Genomic DNA, 18,337 nt, shown 5'->3' on the forward strand with positions numbered 1-18,337 from the left:
AAAATGAATTTCAATGGTTAAAATTTGTGGGCGTGGCTTGTGTATTTCGCTGTGGATTGATTGGATGTGTTAAACAGCTGTTGCATTGATCTTGAAATGAAACCGGCAGCAGAATGACAGCTGAAGGGGAGGAGTTAACGGATGCTCCGCCCAAGCTGTCTAGTTTATGTCATTTCAGATTGATGGACATTACAAGGCGGGAGTGCATTTTCAGATTTTAACTGAAGATTATGAGAGAACATGACTTTTAAAAAGCAAATGACCCACATTGATACGCTATTTTCAATAAACACTGAAATATTTCATGAAAAATAAGAATTGTCATTTTTTATTTCACTGGGACTTTAAGACATGTTATAAATTCCTTTTCCTGTTAATCTGTATATAATCATGCCATTCCCAGACTTTGTATATTTGGGAATGAACCGTTTATTCAAAAGAACTGTGAAACATAACTGAGGAGGTTTCTGACTAAAAGGTTTCTATGCATCTCCCTTTGGAGAGATCACATAACAAAATCACAATATCACTCACTCACACCAACACGCTTCCAGTACACTTTCAGTTGTTGTGAAATAGATTTGACCTTTAAAACAAACTTTTAAGAGTTTAATTCACAGTTACAAACACATGCATCATGTCCACTGAGATCACACACAGGTCCGGCCTATCCATCAAGACTGTTACTGTTAGAAAGACTCAGCCGTCAACGAGAAAAGGCGATAAAACAGAGATTTTATATAGTATCTGAAACGTGTACTCACATATTCTATAGGCTATACAGCTTTTTAGTAAATCCAGTTGTTATAAAATGTTAAAGACTTCATACGTGAATTAGAAGTGAAGTCAAACAAGCTTTGCATTGAGCAACATGACTGTAATGCTGCCGGGGGAATAAATAGCTCTCAGCTAAACTTGTCTCGCTCAGTCCCATAGAGAATTGTGTGTGTGTGTGTGTGACAGGTGGGCCATTAGGCCTATATTTTAAGGTCTGACCCAAAGTTGCCCAACTAGTTCCTCTAATACTTTTTATTTGCATTTTTAACATAAGTAATAGGAAACATTGAAGAACTCATTATGATTTTATTGTGAGTTTTTGAACTGGATAAACTGAGGAACATTTAAATAGTTGAAAAAGCTGCACCGGAAAAAGGTGGGCGGGGCTACAGTGTGATGATTGACAGCACCGAATGATCAGGGTCCTTCCAGCCTTTAATTTAAAAAAGGATGAATTCTTCGGTATCTGACACTATACCTGTATCCAACTGTTTAATAAGAATGAAAAGTCAGTGACATATATCATATATCGCGTTTTGTTTATGAAAGTTACAGTATTTCTCTACTAAGAAAACTGCTTCCAATGCATCGTAGCGTCGTGTTATAGCCAATAAAACAAACAGAGGCCTTATAGACATAACAAGGCAAATATAATCACAGCTCTTATATCATATCTGAAGAAAGCTGTAAAACTGTAGAGTGTCAAAATGGAAAAAATACATTTCAATCCATCAAGGCTTCAACCGATCGTTTCTCGAGAGCGATGGCCTAGCTCGCCAAATGCTTTAATATTATGCACACTTTAACTTTAAACATGCAATTTATTTTGATTTATATTTAAGGAAATGAATAATAAATGCACTTTTTGTAATATGCAGGATGAAACTAATTTTACTGATATTAGCTCCTTTTTATTTGCCCCCCCAAAGTTTTCTCTTAAAGATATAATATGTTCATATACTAATGAATGTAAAATGTTTGATTATCTGGTGAACTTATATATTTACATGCTAAATATTATATTCACAGAAAAAAGTTAACAAATTCTGAAATTGAGACATTCATTGAGTTTAAGAGATTTTTTTTAAATTAATATTCCGCCTCTTACCACAGTTATTTATTACTACAATTTTGTTTTTGATTGATTGTTTTATTTTATTTCATATTTTTCTGTGTGTATGTATGTGTATTTTGAATTTTGTCCATAGGAAGAAGGATGAATGTATTTCTATTTTTCCTCTATTTACTTGTTTATTGTGTTTATTGATTACTATAAAATTGTAAACTACAATAAAATACAAAGCTGTGCCGAATGAGTCTTCGGAATTCGATAACTCTAAAATCTGCTGCCTTCGGAAAATGATGTATAAACCTGTATATGTATAAACCTATGTGGTAAATTCTAAAAACTACTAATAACGTACCAATTTATTTATTAAAAATGTAACCAATAGACGACGAGTAAAATCCCCGAACGAGTTTAACTACATCTGCACGACTGTGCATGTCACGTGATTTAAAACGCCTCATAGCAGTGGGCGGGGTCAAGCGGAATACGGAAGTGCTGCTTTTGAAACAGTTGTGTTGCTCATATGTAGCCGGTGGCGGATTATTTCAGGAATATAAACACAGAACTCCGTAAAAACTGTTCACCAGACCTTCAACACTGTAAGTAAACGGACTAGATCCACTTATAGGTGTAAAGTACCGTAATAGTACTGTGGTGTTTTAAAGTACTGTGGTCTAAATGTTCATTCAGTATAACAGTACAGTGTCCACCAGAACAGAATTTATTAAGACACTTTTTTTGTTTGTTTGTCTATACAATGACAGAGCAATTGCCCGCATGAAAAATATACATGTATATTTGCGTATCTTCTATAGTGAAGTGTTGTAAATTGTTGTAATTACAAGATTTGTAAAAAACTAGACATACACCTGCAGACAAATCTGCAGACTGGCACAGAGTTTCTGCAACAAGTCCAGACTGAAAATCTGAGCTAAAGTCTTGTAGTGTATTTTAGCCTTAAATTGAATACTGTAGTATACTTTACCGTGGAAAAGTTAAAGACCTTAGTTAACTTCCGGTGTTTGTGTTTGTCTAGTGTCTAATAATGTAACTATTTATATTTAATTTAATTTATGTTAACATACATTTGTATATTTTTTTTACTGTATAATAATTGTATTAAATAAACGAGTTGTTGAATTTTGTTGTTTGTTCATTTTATTTGCTTTAAGTAGTTTTGCACATTTAAACCTTTAAAAAAAAAAGTATGTCACACTGACATCTAGAGGTTGAGTTTGGTATCGCAGTCTAAATAAATCATATCGGAGAGAAAAGTTTAGCTAAGGAACGGTTCCTCTTGGTTTCTTTTGATCGTTATCAGAAATAATCTACGGGCACTAATGTTTGTGAAAGGTGTTCCGGAAGTTAAATTGGGGTCACAAAAGTGCGCATGCGCAGTAACGTTTGTTTCTGTTGTTTAGATGAAACCGTCTATAGCAAACACTTAAGCACTCTATATTATGTCATGTGGGGGTTCTGAATCGCTGCACAAACAGGTTTGCTCTGTTAGTTTTTAACGAATAAGACAATAGATATGATAAAAATGTTGTCATGTTGTGGTTGTCTATTATTTATCATTAATGATTAACTTGATATGTACCATATGTTTGTTGTGAGACAGAGAAATGTCAGTTTTCCCTCAGCTTGCCCTGAAGCCGGAAGTGCGAGAACATCTTCACAGTGTTTATACACACAGCGAGGTTTACACTTTAACTCTAATACTTCTTTCTGTGGTAATACAAACAGTTTGTATATATGATTTTGTGTGTGTGTGTGGAGGTGGTGTGTGAGGTCGGTAAAGAGGAAGCGGTGCGGGCGTTCGAGGCTCTTCTCTCATGTCTCTCTCATCCGCCCATGGTCACCTGTGTGAGGGTCAGCACACACCTGCACACGCTGAAGGATATTCAACACAAACTCCAACAACACGTCACTCAGGTGTGTGTGTTCTGTCTACATCTTACGTCTGAATACTTGTCACATTTATAAATTGTTTGTAATCTGTGTTAGCAGATTTCATGTCGTGATGGCAGCGGTTCTCCTGCGGTTATTCACACTCATCCACATCTGCCAGATGTTCTGTTGGTTCCAGTTTCTGGTCCTCGGTGAGATCTTCAAGTTAACTTGACCTTAACATCACCTCAGACTTCTGCACAAGACTTCACTTTACATTTCATCTTTCATATGAGACAGATATATTTACAACTTTCACTTTTGCTTATGTTATATATTTTGAGAGGAGAAAGATTAACATATTAGATAAATGTAGAAGATCTCAGGCTAACAGTTATGTCAGTGCAGTGGTGTTTATTTAGAAACAAATATATTTTCTCTTTGTGTTCAGGTGTGTAGATGTGCAGGGTTCAGAGGTCATCGTTGGTGCTCAGTGTGGTAACGCTGTCCTCAGAGGTGCTCATGTCTTCACACCAGGTGTCCTCGGCACCCCAAAATGTGAGCAGCACACGTTAGGATGACTGATTCACTCATGTATTGTGACTCTTTCTAAAATGATTCTGGATTCTGAAGGGATAGTTCACCTTTTCATCATTTACTCGCCCTCTTGTCATTTCAAACCTGTATGACTTTCTTTCTTCCGCAGAACACAAAAGAAGATATTTTGAAGAATGTTGTTAACAGCCCCCAATTCACTTTCATCGTTGACAATTGAAGTGAATGGCCTGTGATGTTCTGTTACAAACATTTTTCAAAATATCTTCTTTTGTGTTCTGCGGAAGAAAGAAAGTCATACAGGTTTGAAATGACAAGAGGGCGAGTAAATGATGACAGAACTTTGATTTCAAAGGTGAACTGCTCCTTTAAATGAAATTCTGAAATTTCAAATGCACGGACATTTGAAAGAATTGTTTATTATTTATTCAGACAAAACATAACAGACATGTTACTTCCAGTTCTTATTTAAACATACGAACATCTAACCAAACAGTGTGTGTTTGTCAGTCCTGAAAGCGGGTGACGTGGTGTCTGTGTTTTCTGACATCGATGGCAAGTGCACACGCGGAGCTAAAGAATTCCAGGGGAAGAAGGTGTTTCTGGGTAACGGAGTTTCTGAGGTGCACCGCTCGGATGTATTCTGCTCAGAAGCACCGGCCCGGTGAGCTCACTTCTCTTTATCTTTGTTTGAGTCTGTCGAGCATCTGTGGTTCTCTGACTCTGCACTGAAAAAAACGACTTTCTTACTTAGTATGTTTGTCTTGTTTTCCAGTATAAATGGCAAAAAATCTTGAATCAAGATGCGTTTTGTTAGTGAACGAAATGACCTAAGAAAAGAAGTCTTGTTTGAGAATAAAAATATGAAACGTGAGTGAATTTGTGCTTAAAACAAGCAAAACAAATCTGCCAATTGGCTAAGAAAATAATCTTGAATTTCGACTAAGTAAAAGGGCAACATTAATTCAAGATCTTTATTCTTACCCATTGGCAGATTTTGTTTTTGTTGCTTGTTTCATAGTTTTTGTCTGAAAACAAGACTTATTTTCTTAAGTCTTGATTCACGAATTTTTTAGGCATTTGTACTGGAAAACAAAACCACAATAATAATTAAGAAAGTCATTTTTGCAGTGTGTGTCTCTCTCTCTCTCTCTCCTTCAGAGGTGTCGCCATCAGAATGACAGAACCTCTTTATCAAAGTCCTTCGTTTGATGGAGTTTTAACAGAAGATGTTTTCCTTCAGGTAGTCTGATCGATAGTCAATAGATTTGATTGACACATCTGCACAGTTCGTGTCTTATAGCCATTTTAGCCACGTGAGTGCTGCTTCTCAGTGTCTGAAGGTTGATGATAGCGTGTGTGCATGTGCTCATTCAGAATCTGCCGTCAGTGGTGGTGGGTCATGTTTTAGGACCTCGACCCGGTGAACGAATCCTCGACATGTGTGCCGCTCCCGGAGGAAAGACCACACACATCGCTTCTCTAATGAACAACCAGGTGTGTGCTTGAGTGTTTTATCAATTACTTCAAAGGGATCATAGGGCATGAACATGTGTTTCTCTGTGTCTTTGGTGTGTTATAAGCTGCTCATGCATGTATTAGACACGTAAAATTGCAAAAGTTAAAGTGTAGGGACAAAAGATGCATTCTATCTAAAAGCGAATGCTCACCCAGATCTGCCTGAAACACCTTGTGTAACCACACCCCCACAAATCTACATCAGTTCGTGGACTAAGACCGCCCAAATGTATACGCAAGTTGATTTGAATTGAAGAGGAACCTGATGTTCCAAATATGGTAAGAGGCGCTACATTTCCTTCACACGCTTGTAGTATTCCACCAATCACCACGCACTGGTGAACTGGCCAATCACAGCACACCTCGCTTTTCAGATCCATGAGCTTTGTTAAATTCTGCACGTTTCAGAGAGGCGGAGCAAAGAGGAGATACAAATGACTTGTGGAAAAAACTGACCTTCAACCTTAAATCATGTATGCACATTACATTACATCTAAAGCAAACCATAATATTAGTTTTAGCTGTGTCATAAGACCTCTTTAAAACAGCGTATGTGTCGATTTTGTGAAGTTTTAATTTTATTAACAATATATGTGAATGCAGCTGCTTTGTAACAATGAAAATTGTAAAAAGCGCTATATAAATAAAGTTGAGTTGAGTTGGATGAACCCCTGACATTCATCATCTTCTCTCTGCTGTATCAAACAGGGAGCTGTATTGGCTTTGGAAAAGATCAAGTCCAAGATGGAGAAGATCATTCAGAATGCAAATACTCTGAAGTTAGATTGTATTAGAGCGTATTGTTGTGACAGCACACAGGCTGTGATCTCTCACCCCACACACGACTATAACGCAGGTAAACCTCTAAACTCACCCTGAATACACATCATTAGCCCATAAACAATGTGCTCATTTTTTATTTGTGTGTGTTTGTTGATGGTCCTCCGTTCCCCGAGGAGAGTTTTGACCGGATATTGTTAGACGCTCCCTGCAGCGGTTTGGGTCAAAGGCCCAACATGAGCTGCAGATGGAGTCTGAAAGAAGTCCGTTCATTTCAACCACTGCAGAGAAGACTCTTCACAACAGTAAGAATCAGTTCTTTTATTGTCCGTCACTCTGTGGACAGATGGTGGAGCTGTTTCTCTTGTTTGTGTTGTTGTAGGCCGTGCGTTTGTTAAAGACAGGAGGAGTTTTGGTGTACAGCACCTGTACTGTGACACTCGCTGAGAATGAAGAACAGGTGTCCTGGGCTCTCAAAACTTTCCCACGTTTAACACTGGAACCACAGGTACACAGACACCACACAGAAACCATTACATAATAATAATAAGAAGATGAAGACTTTAACCCTTACCAAAATAAACTTCTACAGGGTATTTGGGCGATTTCGATTTCGCACAAAAACACTTTTTTTAAGAACAATTTGCCCTTATATTCATTAAAAACAAGATATGATGTGTTTAAAAGGCAACAATTTCAAAACTTTTACTGACAGTTTAACACAATTTTTTTAAATAAAAATTCTCACGAGCGTAAACATTTAAAACTGTCAATCTCGTAGCATGTTTTGCTAAAAACAAGTGAAGCTGTCATCCCTGAGCGATTTTTTATTTATCATACATAATAAGTATAATAAATATAAATGAATTATATTTTAATAGAATATTAGACATGTAAAATTTCTTAAAATGTTTAAACTACCTGTATCGGTAATGAGAAGCGAAAAAGTCATGTACACAAGAGAATTTCCCATTAAAAAGCTACTAGTAGATGTGTTTCGTCACATAAAAACAAACTCTATATAAATACTTTTGTGTGTTTAAACAGTCTTTCAAAAACATTACCGAGGATGAGAATATCAGTCCTGGACACTTTTGAATTCCACTATTTCTTCATCTTTATTATACATGAATATTCTGTCAATCAATTTTTTGTCATTCGAGAATGTCTAGTAGAACATCCAATTGTTTTTTCACAATATTTAAATTTGACTCTGTTTAAATTACAACATATCATTCACTCAAATGACAAATCGGGACGCATTGCGGTTATGAGAATTTCAGCAGAAAAAGCAAAAAATACAAAAATAATTCATTCCTGTGTCAAAATGGTGTTTTGTCAATGGAGGAGAACACAATTATTTTATTATGATGAGTTTTTGTTTTATCAAACTGTATGTTTTATAAATCAAATCTTTACTGCCAATGGCCTATTGAGAATCACCAATTTTAAGTAGATTTAAAACATATCAAATTAAAGTTTAATTATACTTCCTGATTTTAAAGGGATACTTCACAAAAAAAATCTGTCATCATTTACTCACCCTTTTGTCATTTCAGACCTGTGTGACAAAAGAAGATGTGTGAGAAAAGAAGATATTTTGAAGAATGTTGTTATCCAGACCACATTGACTTGCATTGGTTTTGTGTCCATACAATAGAAGTGAATGGGGGCCAGTTAACAACATTCTTCAAAATATCTTCTTTTGTGTTCTTCAGAAGAAAGAATGTCATGCAGGTTTAAAATGAAAAGAGGGTGAGTAAATGATGACAGAATTTTCATTTTTGAGTGAACTATCACTTGAAGTTTAATAACACAAAAAGTACAAAAATAACACACTTGAATAAATTACAAGCTACAAGAATCGTTTTCTATATTTTCAAAATGTTTTTGCAATTTCCCCTCGTTGTCAACATTGACTTAAATTAGCAAAGAATCTAAATCTAAATACATTGAAAGACATTAACAGGTCATGTGACTGTGACATCATACCTCTGTGTATAGATGACTGATGTGGTGATGGTTAGATTCAGTCTTATGACTTTACTGATGTTTCATCATCAGGTGCCTCATTTGGGCTCGGAGGGCATGCAGGGGGCGGGCCTGTCACATGATCATAGACGGCTGCTGCAGAGGTTTCGTCCGGAATTATTATGGGGTGGAGCAAATCACATCCATTACTCTGAGAGTCTTCATCATCACGCCAACAACGACACCATTGGGTTTTTCATTGCCAAATTCATCAAGAGATAGTTCAATTACATCAAACACATGAGGGGAGAGATCACACCTGTCTTCCGTTGCCGTGACAACAGCTGGCCCGCTGATCATATATGTGCATGTTTATTCCTCTCAGATGCAGAACATTGTGATACACGATCAACATGTTTTCACCAGCCCGCACGTTTTTCAGAAGTGGCTTTATGTATTCGTGCATTAGACTTTTACATTATTTTTTAAGACAGTGATTCATTTTAACACAAAAATAAAATCTGATGATCTGCTGGAAGCCTGAATATTACTTATATGATGGATGATATAGACTGTTTCATCTTAACAACATAAACAAACGTTAATGCGCATGCACACGTTGGTGACCCCCAACTGAACTTCCGGTACACATTCACAATTATTTCTGATAATAATCAAAAGAAACCGAGAAGTACCCTAGTGAATAATGGAGAAAAGTCAACGAGAGTTTAGATATAAACTCCACTAGTTTAAAAATCATACCAGGATGAGACACTACACTGAAGATGATCAGCTGTAGTATTATCATGATTTATTTGGACTTATTTTAGTAACAAACCAATTCCCAAAGTTACCCAAAAGTCCCAAAGTTTTATGGAGAAATGCATCTGTATGGATGGACCAAAACAGTCGAGATGAATGTTCCATTTCAAAATATTTTTCTATCCACCTCACTAAATAGCGTATAGGGGAAATATTATTTATATTTAATGTCTAATGAAAAATCTTTCCACAGCAGAATAAAATCAGATCTGAATGTTTTTGGATAATAGAGCAATCCTCTCCTCCTGAGACCAAACTGAACAAATCTAAATCTATTTTCTATAGAAAATTCATAGAAACACAAAAAAATCAAGTGTTACATTCAAATAAATGTTGACAAAAACTGACCTTTCCTTTGATGTGCACTGATGAATTGTTCAGGATAACCAGAAACATGCGTTTAAAGTTTTTTAGGATAATTTTGATTTCATGTCTACGTCAGGCTCATCTTGCCAAATGTAATGAAGATAAGAACATGAATCCACACATGAAAACTACTTTGCTTGGTGGAGGTGTAAAATAAATGTAGACTGTAGTGGTAAAATAATCTGGATTTGTGTCAATTTGAAGAGAAATGTTTGAGTTCATTTTGAGATTTTCAATAATATTGACTTTTGATTGCAGACTTAACAAATCTGAGCTCAGTTCGACATCTTTTCAGAAGCTCTAATAACAGAGACATTTGTTAGATCTCTATTTTTATGATAAATATCTCTTTTTTTTCTATTTCTATTTATCTAAATATTTTCATTTGCTCTTCGATTTAATCCCCCTGATATCTAGGAGAAAAACATCAGACGTCATCTTATCTTGGTGCTCTGGCATTTTGAAACACAAAACAGTAATGTGATCCACAGCCGGTCAGGCTGATATCACATCATAAAAAACACTGAATTTGAAGAGACTTAAAATAGCGAACAGGACAGAATTGTACTGCATGATTTTTAGGGTTTAGAAAGATAAATGTGATCAAATTTAAACTGCTGTAGACTGCTTTAATAAGATGTAAAAAATGTTTTTAATAATACATTTAATATTAATAAAATAAATTACTGTAAGCATGTTATCATAGGACTTGTGGGGTATTTCCATAAACATTAATAGTCAATGTGATATCTATAGATCAGAAAACATCATATCAATACATTCACGTTTTGTATGTATATTATTCGGTTGTGACCCGACTGTGAAAACCCAGCAATTTTGTTTTGTGCAAAATAATAAAACATAGTGTCAATAAAATATAATATTATAATATAATATATAATATTTATCTTACAATAAAAAAATGACTTTGTTCATCATTTTTATGGTTGACTTTGACACTCTTAATCTCCTAAATAAATATAACTCAAGCTGGGATTTCACAGACGAGTCTTATATTTGTAAAGTCTCTTAAAACAGATTTGAGTTTTGCCACATTTTTTCTAATGTACTCAAATCATTTTTATAATAGTATGTATTATCATCCTGTTCAAATCCAATTCACACTCACGAACTGAAAGCAAACAGACTCTAACATCATGAGTTTAGTTGAACCCTGTTATTGGAAGTGTCACTGTTGTGTTACAGTGAGTTAGTGTCACTGTTCTATGTATTGCTCGCTCGTCCACTCGGTCTCAGCCCGTCTCCTGTCTCTCACGCGCTCGTGTTCTCTCTCTGATCTCTGTTGTCCTCTCTGTCTGCTGTTCCTCTCGTTGTGGTCGCACTCTTTCTCTCGGTCTCCACGGTGATGATGATGGTGGTTGATCCGAACTGTCTCCTCCGGCTGGTGCGTGTGTTCGTGATGAGGCTCGTTGGATTCTTTGCTCTCCAGCGTCTCTTGTCTGGAAAGCGTCTGTGCGGTCTTGTTGTGATGCTGGTGATGATGACGGTGATGATGGTGGTGATTGTGGCGTTCAGTTCGTGCGGATGAAGAGCGATGATGGATGTGATGTGTCCTCCACTCGCTCTGTGATGGTTGTTGTTCTGTGTTGGTTTGAGTTTCTCTCTCCTCGATGTTGTCATTCGCTTGTTCAAAACTTTCTTGCCTGTGAATTTGATGACGATGGTGATGGTCTTCACGAAAGCTCCTCCTCGTCTCTGCTGTTTGGTCAGCCCCGGCACTCTGTTTCAACAACACATGACACAATAAACACATATATGTGGAAAACTATTCAAAAGCATCATTTAGATGGACATCATGCATTTCATTCCCGAATCGAATCTTTGAATCAAACAAATCCTCTGATACATCAAACCTTGTCCGTAGGGGTATTTTTATCACTGCTCCTTAAGTTTATTTTGAGCTTTATTGAATACTGCGAAAATAATAAATTATAATCAAAACTTTTTGTCGAGTTGACTTTATTATGGATTTAAAGCTTTTTTGTCAACTTTCTGGATGACAACAGTTGGTGATTCAAATACTAAGAAGAGCAGACACTGGGCTGATGCACTGCAAAATATCTTGATTTAAGAATGTTTACATGTTTCTATTAGAAAACAAAAAAACATTTCACTGAGTAAAAACTGACTTGCAATATTAGTTTATTTCTGAAGAAAAAAAACAATTGAGTTTGTTTAATAAAATAAATATATTTGCCAGCATGGTAAGCAAAATGAACAAAATTGTATGTCAAGTTTATCTCTGTAGTGCTTTTCACAATTTCGCATTATTGCAAAGCATCTTCACAGAAAACACACAAACAGAGAGAGAAAAAAATAATCATAAACTCACTTTTTAGTTCTTTTTTTATCACTTAAATGACGCTGCTTCTTAAGTAAATGTACAGTATCATGATATATGAATGTTTAGATGTCTTTATTGGAAAACACATTTTTTCCCCAGTGTAACCGTACTCGTACAGAAATAGCATCAGGTACGGTCCCCATCCTCATATTTTCCACATAATGTTATACTATCACATACACTGTATTAGGTTTGCTTTAAAGCCACAGTGTGTACATTTGCACCGCTAGATGGCGCACTTTCGATACAACAACAAAATGCAAAGCAAAATGACATACAAGTAGACGACGGACGGGCCATTATTTTAAATAGGAATTTCTCTGGATCTGCACATTCTTGGGAACATTTGGGATAATGTAAGTACGCAACTGCATGAAGTATATCACACTGTGCAAGTGATTTTGGGACCTTTCATAACAAAATGATTCCATATTGTGGCTTTAAGCACACGACTTTCTGTAACGTTTATACAATAAAGTAAAGATCTACATCAAACCTCAGGATGATAACCAATCCAAAAAGTCAACACAATGAAAGCATTATAGTAAGAACACACACAGACGCACACATGCAGGGCTCAGTCTACACGCCACATCAGTTCACTGCAGAACACACACCAGTGCTACAAACCCTTTAAAAACTCAAAGCTTTTAAAACAATGTTTCGTTTCTTCTGTATTGAGTGTCACACACAAACTCACACTCACCGTGACTGATGTTACTCATTTGAAACCGGATCAGACTCATGAGTCTGATAAGCAGCAGTATCACAGAAGGATAAGCACACGATGGGTAAAATCACTGACAGTCTTCACTGTCTCTGTTATATTACACCTGTATCGTATGGATCATGAAAAGCTTGTGTTTGTGTGTGTCATCTGATGTTGTACCTTCAGCTGTGGGTTAGAAGGATGTTCAGCTCCAGCAGTTTCAGTCTCTGATGCCAGTTGTGGGCCGGTCTGAACACTGGGAGGATGAGTGGACTTCCAGTACGCCTCCAGATAATCTGCCATGTGCTCGCAGGCGTCTTCTAACTGGTTCTCATCCAGAATGATGTCGAACAGCTCCTGCGCAGAGAAGAAGACAGAGATCTGTTAAACGCCAGCAGAGAATGATGATATAGATAGAGTAATGTTACTTAATTAACTAAAAAAAGGAATTATTGATTCGAGAAATTGTCCTTAATACAACATTTTCAATGTAAAAACAGTTTTTATTGAGAACACAAGTAATAATATGTCAGCTAGGGAGAATTTTCTTAAGAATGTTTTGTGAATCCGCCCCGAGATCTTTTGTGTTTGGAGTTTAGGTTTCTTAAACTTTCCATGAATTAATTCCTGTGTTAATGTCGTTTTAACACATAATGTTTTCTTTGACAGTTAACCTATAGTTCCCTTTCTGTCGGTCTCTCGACGTTGTGTCGAGAACGACAGATGGGGTTCGCCCTTGAGAACCAATCAACTCTGACTACTATAGAAAAGGCCAATGAAATTTGGCGAATGCAATTTGCATGCCGGGCTCCGCCCCCGGAAATCCGGTATAAAAGGAGGCCGGCGTGCAGCATTCACTTACCTTTTGTTCTTCAGAGCCATCGCTCATGAGTACAACTCAGGATTCAATCCTCTACAACTACACGCTGGTGCTACGACGTGTTACAGCGGATCGTCCCTTCCTGCAGCGACCTTCCCCTGGGCGTCTCGGCGGTTCCGGAGGTGTTAGAGATTTTTTCTAAAAGTCCTTTTCAGGACTGACTGAGCATTCTCCAGCGCGGCATGTCCCGCTGTTCTCTTGGGTGCGGCACCCTCATCGAGGAGGGGGATGGACACGATCGCTGCATTAGGTGTCTGGGCGTCCAGCACACTGAAGCAGCGTTCGTTGACACATCTGCCTGCACTGCGGGCAGATTGTCATTCAGAAGTTGCGGTCACGGGTGGCTGTCTTCCTACGGGAACCAGCCACCATTTCGTCTGCTACCCGGGCTGTGACATCTGTGGCTACGGCCCCGATGACCACCCACGTTAGCAGCGTTAGTGATACGGGGAACTCTGCGAACGTAAACCCGCCAGCCAAGTGCTCACGGGCCGATCGCACCCCGATTCGCTCTTCTGAACGTTCCCCAACCGGCGGTGGCATACCGTCCGGATCCTCACGCACACACTCGGAAACGATGTGTGACGTAGATGAGATGTCGCTCGCAGCATCGGAGGGAGACTGGCATCCGACTCTGCCGAATCCAAACTCCACCCCCAGCGGTCGAGTTCAGGAGGAAGCAGAAGTGATGTCATCCGTGCTAACCCGGGGATGCGTGGTTCCCGAGGTCGGTGCGCGGTGCAAACCGCGCCCACCCCGGGTGCCATGTTTTTCCCGGAGGTGCATGAGGAGCTGTGTAAAACTTGGAACGCTCCACTCACGGACCGTTCCAGTGAAACCAGCTCCGGCTCCCTTACTTCCCTCGATGGTGAGGCAGCCAAGGACTGCGTCGAGATCCCCCGGGTGGAACGTCCGCCTGCGGTGCACCTGTGCCGCGGACGGCTACCACCTGGGGGGGGATCGACCACTCCTACCGTCCAAAGCACGTAAGACTTCGGCATCACTGGTGTCGAAAGCTTGCGATGTTGCGGGCCAGGCTGCCTCCTCTCTCTATGCCTTGGCCATCCTGCAGGTCCGCCAGGCCAGGGCGTTGAGAGGGCTCCACGAGGGTAAGGCCGACCCGGGTATAATGCAGGATCTCCGTGCCACCGCTGACAGCGCTCTACGGGCGACTAAGGCGGCGGCACGGGCCCTGGGTCGGACGATGTCCACGGTAGTGGTCCAGGAGAGACACCCCCGGCTATACCTTGTGCAGAAGAGTGACAGCAAGGAAGTCCGCTTTCTTGATGCACTCATCTCGCAGGGTGGGTTGTTGGTAACACCGTCGAGGACTGCGCTCAGCAGTTTTTTGACGGCGAAGCAGACAGTGGCAATTAACCACATTTTTTTCACGCCGCGACTCGGCCGCCTACAGGCCTCCGAGATCTCACGTGACGTCTGCTTCCCTGCAACCCAGGACCCTTTCGACATCGGCTCCGGTTCCTGTGCCCCCACAGGCGGCACCCCGGAAGCAGAGGTCGAGGGGGAAACCTCCACCCCGTCAGCAACCTCCTCGCGAGAAGGGACACTGACGGGAAGACCCCAGGGAGAACAACATCGGGCCCGAACCTTCACAGCCACGGCTCTGATCGGTCGGTACGGGACGACTCCTGCCTCGTCACCAAAGCCGGGCCCTTGTTAGGGCTTGGCGCCCACTTACTCACTGAGTTTTCTGTTCTCCCCGGGTTTACTTGCAGCCGATCGCACACTCCACTGGACTGTGCTCGGCGAACCGACCTCACACCCTGGCGAGGCGTGAGGTCGTACACATACGACAGCCGTCACCACTCTCAAACCGACAGTGCGTGCCGTTGTCCCGCCAGGCAGGTAAGCAGGCGGAGCAAAAACCTTCCCTCCGGGGACTCCCCGCGACATGGTTAGCTCCGCCAGCCGACGAACCACCCCCCGTGGGAATGATGAAGCAGACCGTCCCCTTGGTCACCCTGTCACAGTCCCTGGGAGCTCGAGAGCTGCCCACACTGTCTCGCTGGCTAATGAGGGCGGTCCGTCTTGGTTACTCGATCCAGTTCGCCAGAGACTCACCCAAGTTTCGGGGCATCATCTCTCCCTCTGTCAGAGGCAGGGACGCCTCCGTACTTCGGGTAGAGGTCACCACCCTTCTGGCAAAACAGGCATCGAGTTCGTCCCTCAAAACCAAGATGTTCAGTGGGTCACCACCCGCACTTCATCGTTCCCAAGAAAGACGGCGGGTTGCCCCCAAAGGCTGCGTACCCTGAACAGAGCACCTTCACAAGCTGCCATTCAGGGTGCTCACACAGAGGCGCGTCCTGACATCTATGAGGTGTCAGGATTGGTTCGTGGCAATCGACCTGAAGGACGCTTACTTTCATGTCTCGATCCTCCTCGACACCGGCCGTTCCCACGGTTCGCGTGCGAGAGGCGGGCATATCAGTACAGAGTCCTCCCTTTCGGTCTGTCCCTGACCGCCCTTTCTCCCTGAGAGGAGGAAGGCGAGCGGGTACTAAACTATCTCAGCGACTGGCCTATCTTGGCACACTCGCGAGATCTGTTATGTACACAAAGGGACCTGGTGCTCCGGCACCTAGGTCGATTGGGACTCCAGGTCAACCAAGAGAGGGGCAAGCTCTCCCCAGTGCAGAGCATCCTCTTTCTCGGTATGGAACTCAGCTCTGTCACCATGTCGGCACACCTGTCCGCAGTTGTGCCCAACCAGTGTTGAACTGTCTGAAATGAACATTTTAGGCAGACAGCGGTCCCCCTGAAACAATTCAGAGGCTCCTGGGACACATGGCGTCCTCGCGGGTTAATACCCCTCGAGTTGATGCACATGACACCGCTCCAACACTGGTTTCAGAGTCGAGTTCCGAGGAGAGCGTGGCACACCGGCAGCAGGCGCATGGTGATGCCGCCCTGCTGCCGACGCACCATAACCCCTAGTCTTTATGACTTTTTCGACGGACTCAGGTCCCTTTGAGCAGGTTATGAGGCAGGTCGTGGTGACGACTGAAGTCTCCCTGCAGGGGTGCGGTGTAGTGTGCAACGGGCACGCAGGTGGGGTCTTGGACGAACCCCCGCCTGCGCTGGCATATCAATTGCCAAGAGTTGTGGGCTATGCTACTTGCACTGAGCAGGCTACGGCCTCTCGTGCGAGACATGCACGTGCTGTTCCGAGGACAGCACTATAGCTGTAGCGAATACAGATCGTCAGGGTGGCGTTCGCACACAGCAGCTAAACACAACTTGCTCGACGCCTCCTCCGGTGGAGTCAACAGGTGACTCGTTCCCTGCAGGCCACACACCCCGGGCAAACTGAACTAGACAGCCGACGTGCTTTCTCGCCAGTTTATGCCTCGTGGAGAGTGGCGACTCCACCCCCGTGCAGTCCAGCTCATTTGGAGGCTGTTCGGGTAGGCCCAGGTAAAACCTGTTCACCTCCCGTAACACCACCATTTGCCCGCTTGATAGTCCCTGCCCTCGGCACGGATATCCTTGCGCACAGCTGGCCGCGGGATGGGCGGAAGCACACCTTCCCCCCCCCAGGAGCCTTCTTGTACAGACTCTGTGCAAGGTCAGGGAGCAGGAGCACCAAGTGTTATTGGTTACACCACACCGGTCTAACCGCACTTGGCCTCAGAGCCGATGCTCTGGACAGCGACTCCCCCTGAACCATTCCCCTGACAGAGGACCTGCTCTCTCAGGGGAAGGACACGTTCTGGCATCCCAGATCAGACCTCTGGAACACCCATGTCTGGTCTCTAGACGGGACGAGAAGATCCTAAGATGGCTACTCCCCCTATACGGCTGAGACCATCACCCAGGCTAGGGCCCCATCTACTAGGCGGTTACACGCCTCTAGACGGTGCCTCTTCTCGTCCTGGTGTCTTTCTCAATGAGAAAGACCCACTGAGGTGCTTGATCAGGATTGTGTTCCCCTCCTCACGAGACTGGAGACTAACATCTCCCTTCCACACTGAAAGTGTATGTAGTCGCTATTGCCACTCATCACGACTCAGTCGGTGGAAAGTTTCTAGGGCAACACGACCTGGTCACCAGGTTCCTAAGCAGCGAGAGGGCGGAATCCGCCTCATCTCCGCTCCATACCCTCTTGGGACCCTAAGTGGTCCTGGGGAGCCTCAGGGCCCCCCAAAGAGCCCCTCGGAGGTTCCGATCTTCCTCATAGAGTAAGACGGCCCTCCTGACGGCGCTCACTTCCTTCAAGAGGGTAGGGGACCACCGAGCATCCTCCGTGTCCCTGGATTGCCTTAAACTCGGCCCTGGAAACTCTCACGTTATCTTGAGACCCAGGCCCGGATGCGTGCCCAAGAAGTTCCCATTACTCCCTCCGGGGCCAAGTGGTGAACTTGCAGGCGCTCCCCATGGGGGAGGAAGACCCAACCCGATTAGTGTTGTGTCCAGTACGTACTGGACCGCACGCAGAGCTCTGAAGCTCTGACCAGCTCCGTGTCTGTTGGAGGACAGCAGAAGGGGAAGGCTGTCTCCAAACAGAGGCTGGCGCACTGGGTCGTGGACGCCGTTACGACGGCATCCCGATCTCAGAATCTCCCATGCCCATTGGCAGTGAGGGCTCACTCCACACGGAGTTTAGCCACCTCC

General features: G+C 42.2%; 2 protein-coding genes across 8 annotated transcripts in view; one reads left to right on the forward strand and one right to left on the reverse strand.

The window, feature by feature from the left end:
- Positions 1-2,325: 2,325 nt before the first annotated feature.
- Positions 2,326-9,098, forward strand: nsun6 (NOP2/Sun RNA methyltransferase 6). Of its 3 annotated transcripts, XM_056742463.1 has the most exons (13): positions 2,350-2,445; positions 3,268-3,342; positions 3,468-3,546; positions 3,626-3,781; positions 3,857-3,948; positions 4,188-4,294; positions 4,802-4,955; positions 5,453-5,534; positions 5,669-5,788; positions 6,518-6,664; positions 6,745-6,894; positions 6,972-7,097; positions 8,654-9,098. In XM_056742463.1, exons 3-13 carry the CDS (start codon positions 3,472-3,474, stop codon positions 8,840-8,842), a joined length of 1,398 nt encoding a protein of 465 aa, XP_056598441.1. In that variant the 5' UTR covers positions 2,350-2,445; positions 3,268-3,342; positions 3,468-3,471; the 3' UTR covers positions 8,843-9,098. The 3 variants fall into 3 exon arrangements, with proteins under 3 accessions (XP_056598342.1, XP_056598380.1, XP_056598441.1); XM_056742364.1 differs by lacking the exon at positions 3,268-3,342 and having other exon boundaries at positions 2,326-2,445; XM_056742402.1 differs by having other exon boundaries at positions 2,334-3,342.
- Positions 9,099-10,395: 1,297 nt separating this feature from the next.
- cacnb2a (calcium channel, voltage-dependent, beta 2a) overlaps positions 10,396-18,337 on the reverse strand; it is a 28,398-nt gene continuing 20,456 nt past the window's right edge. For all 5 annotated transcript variants that reach the window (XM_056742282.1, XM_056742307.1, XM_056742290.1 and 2 more), the window contains exons 12-13: positions 13,003-13,179; positions 10,396-11,489 (exon numbers count right to left, since the gene is read on the reverse strand). In XM_056742282.1, the coding sequence (XP_056598260.1) occupies positions 10,965-11,489; positions 13,003-13,179 (702 nt within the window). In that variant the 3' untranslated portion in view covers positions 10,396-10,964. The remainder of the gene's footprint in view (positions 11,490-13,002; positions 13,180-18,337) is intronic.

The sequence above is a fragment of the Triplophysa dalaica genome, chromosome 1 (assembly GCF_015846415.1).
Source record: "Triplophysa dalaica isolate WHDGS20190420 chromosome 1, ASM1584641v1, whole genome shotgun sequence".
NCBI lineage: Eukaryota > Metazoa > Chordata > Actinopteri > Cypriniformes > Nemacheilidae > Triplophysa > Triplophysa dalaica.

Coding starts and splice junctions, on each gene's coding strand:
- nsun6 (XM_056742364.1), top strand. CDS start 3,472: ATGTCAGTTTTCCCTCAGCTTGCCCTGAAGCCGGAAGTGCGAGAACAT. Junction 3,547..3,625: donor GTGTTTATACACACAGCGAG/GTTTACACTTTA, acceptor GTGTGTGTGGAG/GTGGTGTGTGAGGTCGGTAA. Junction 3,782..3,856: donor TCCAACAACACGTCACTCAG/GTGTGTGTGTTC, acceptor CTGTGTTAGCAG/ATTTCATGTCGTGATGGCAG.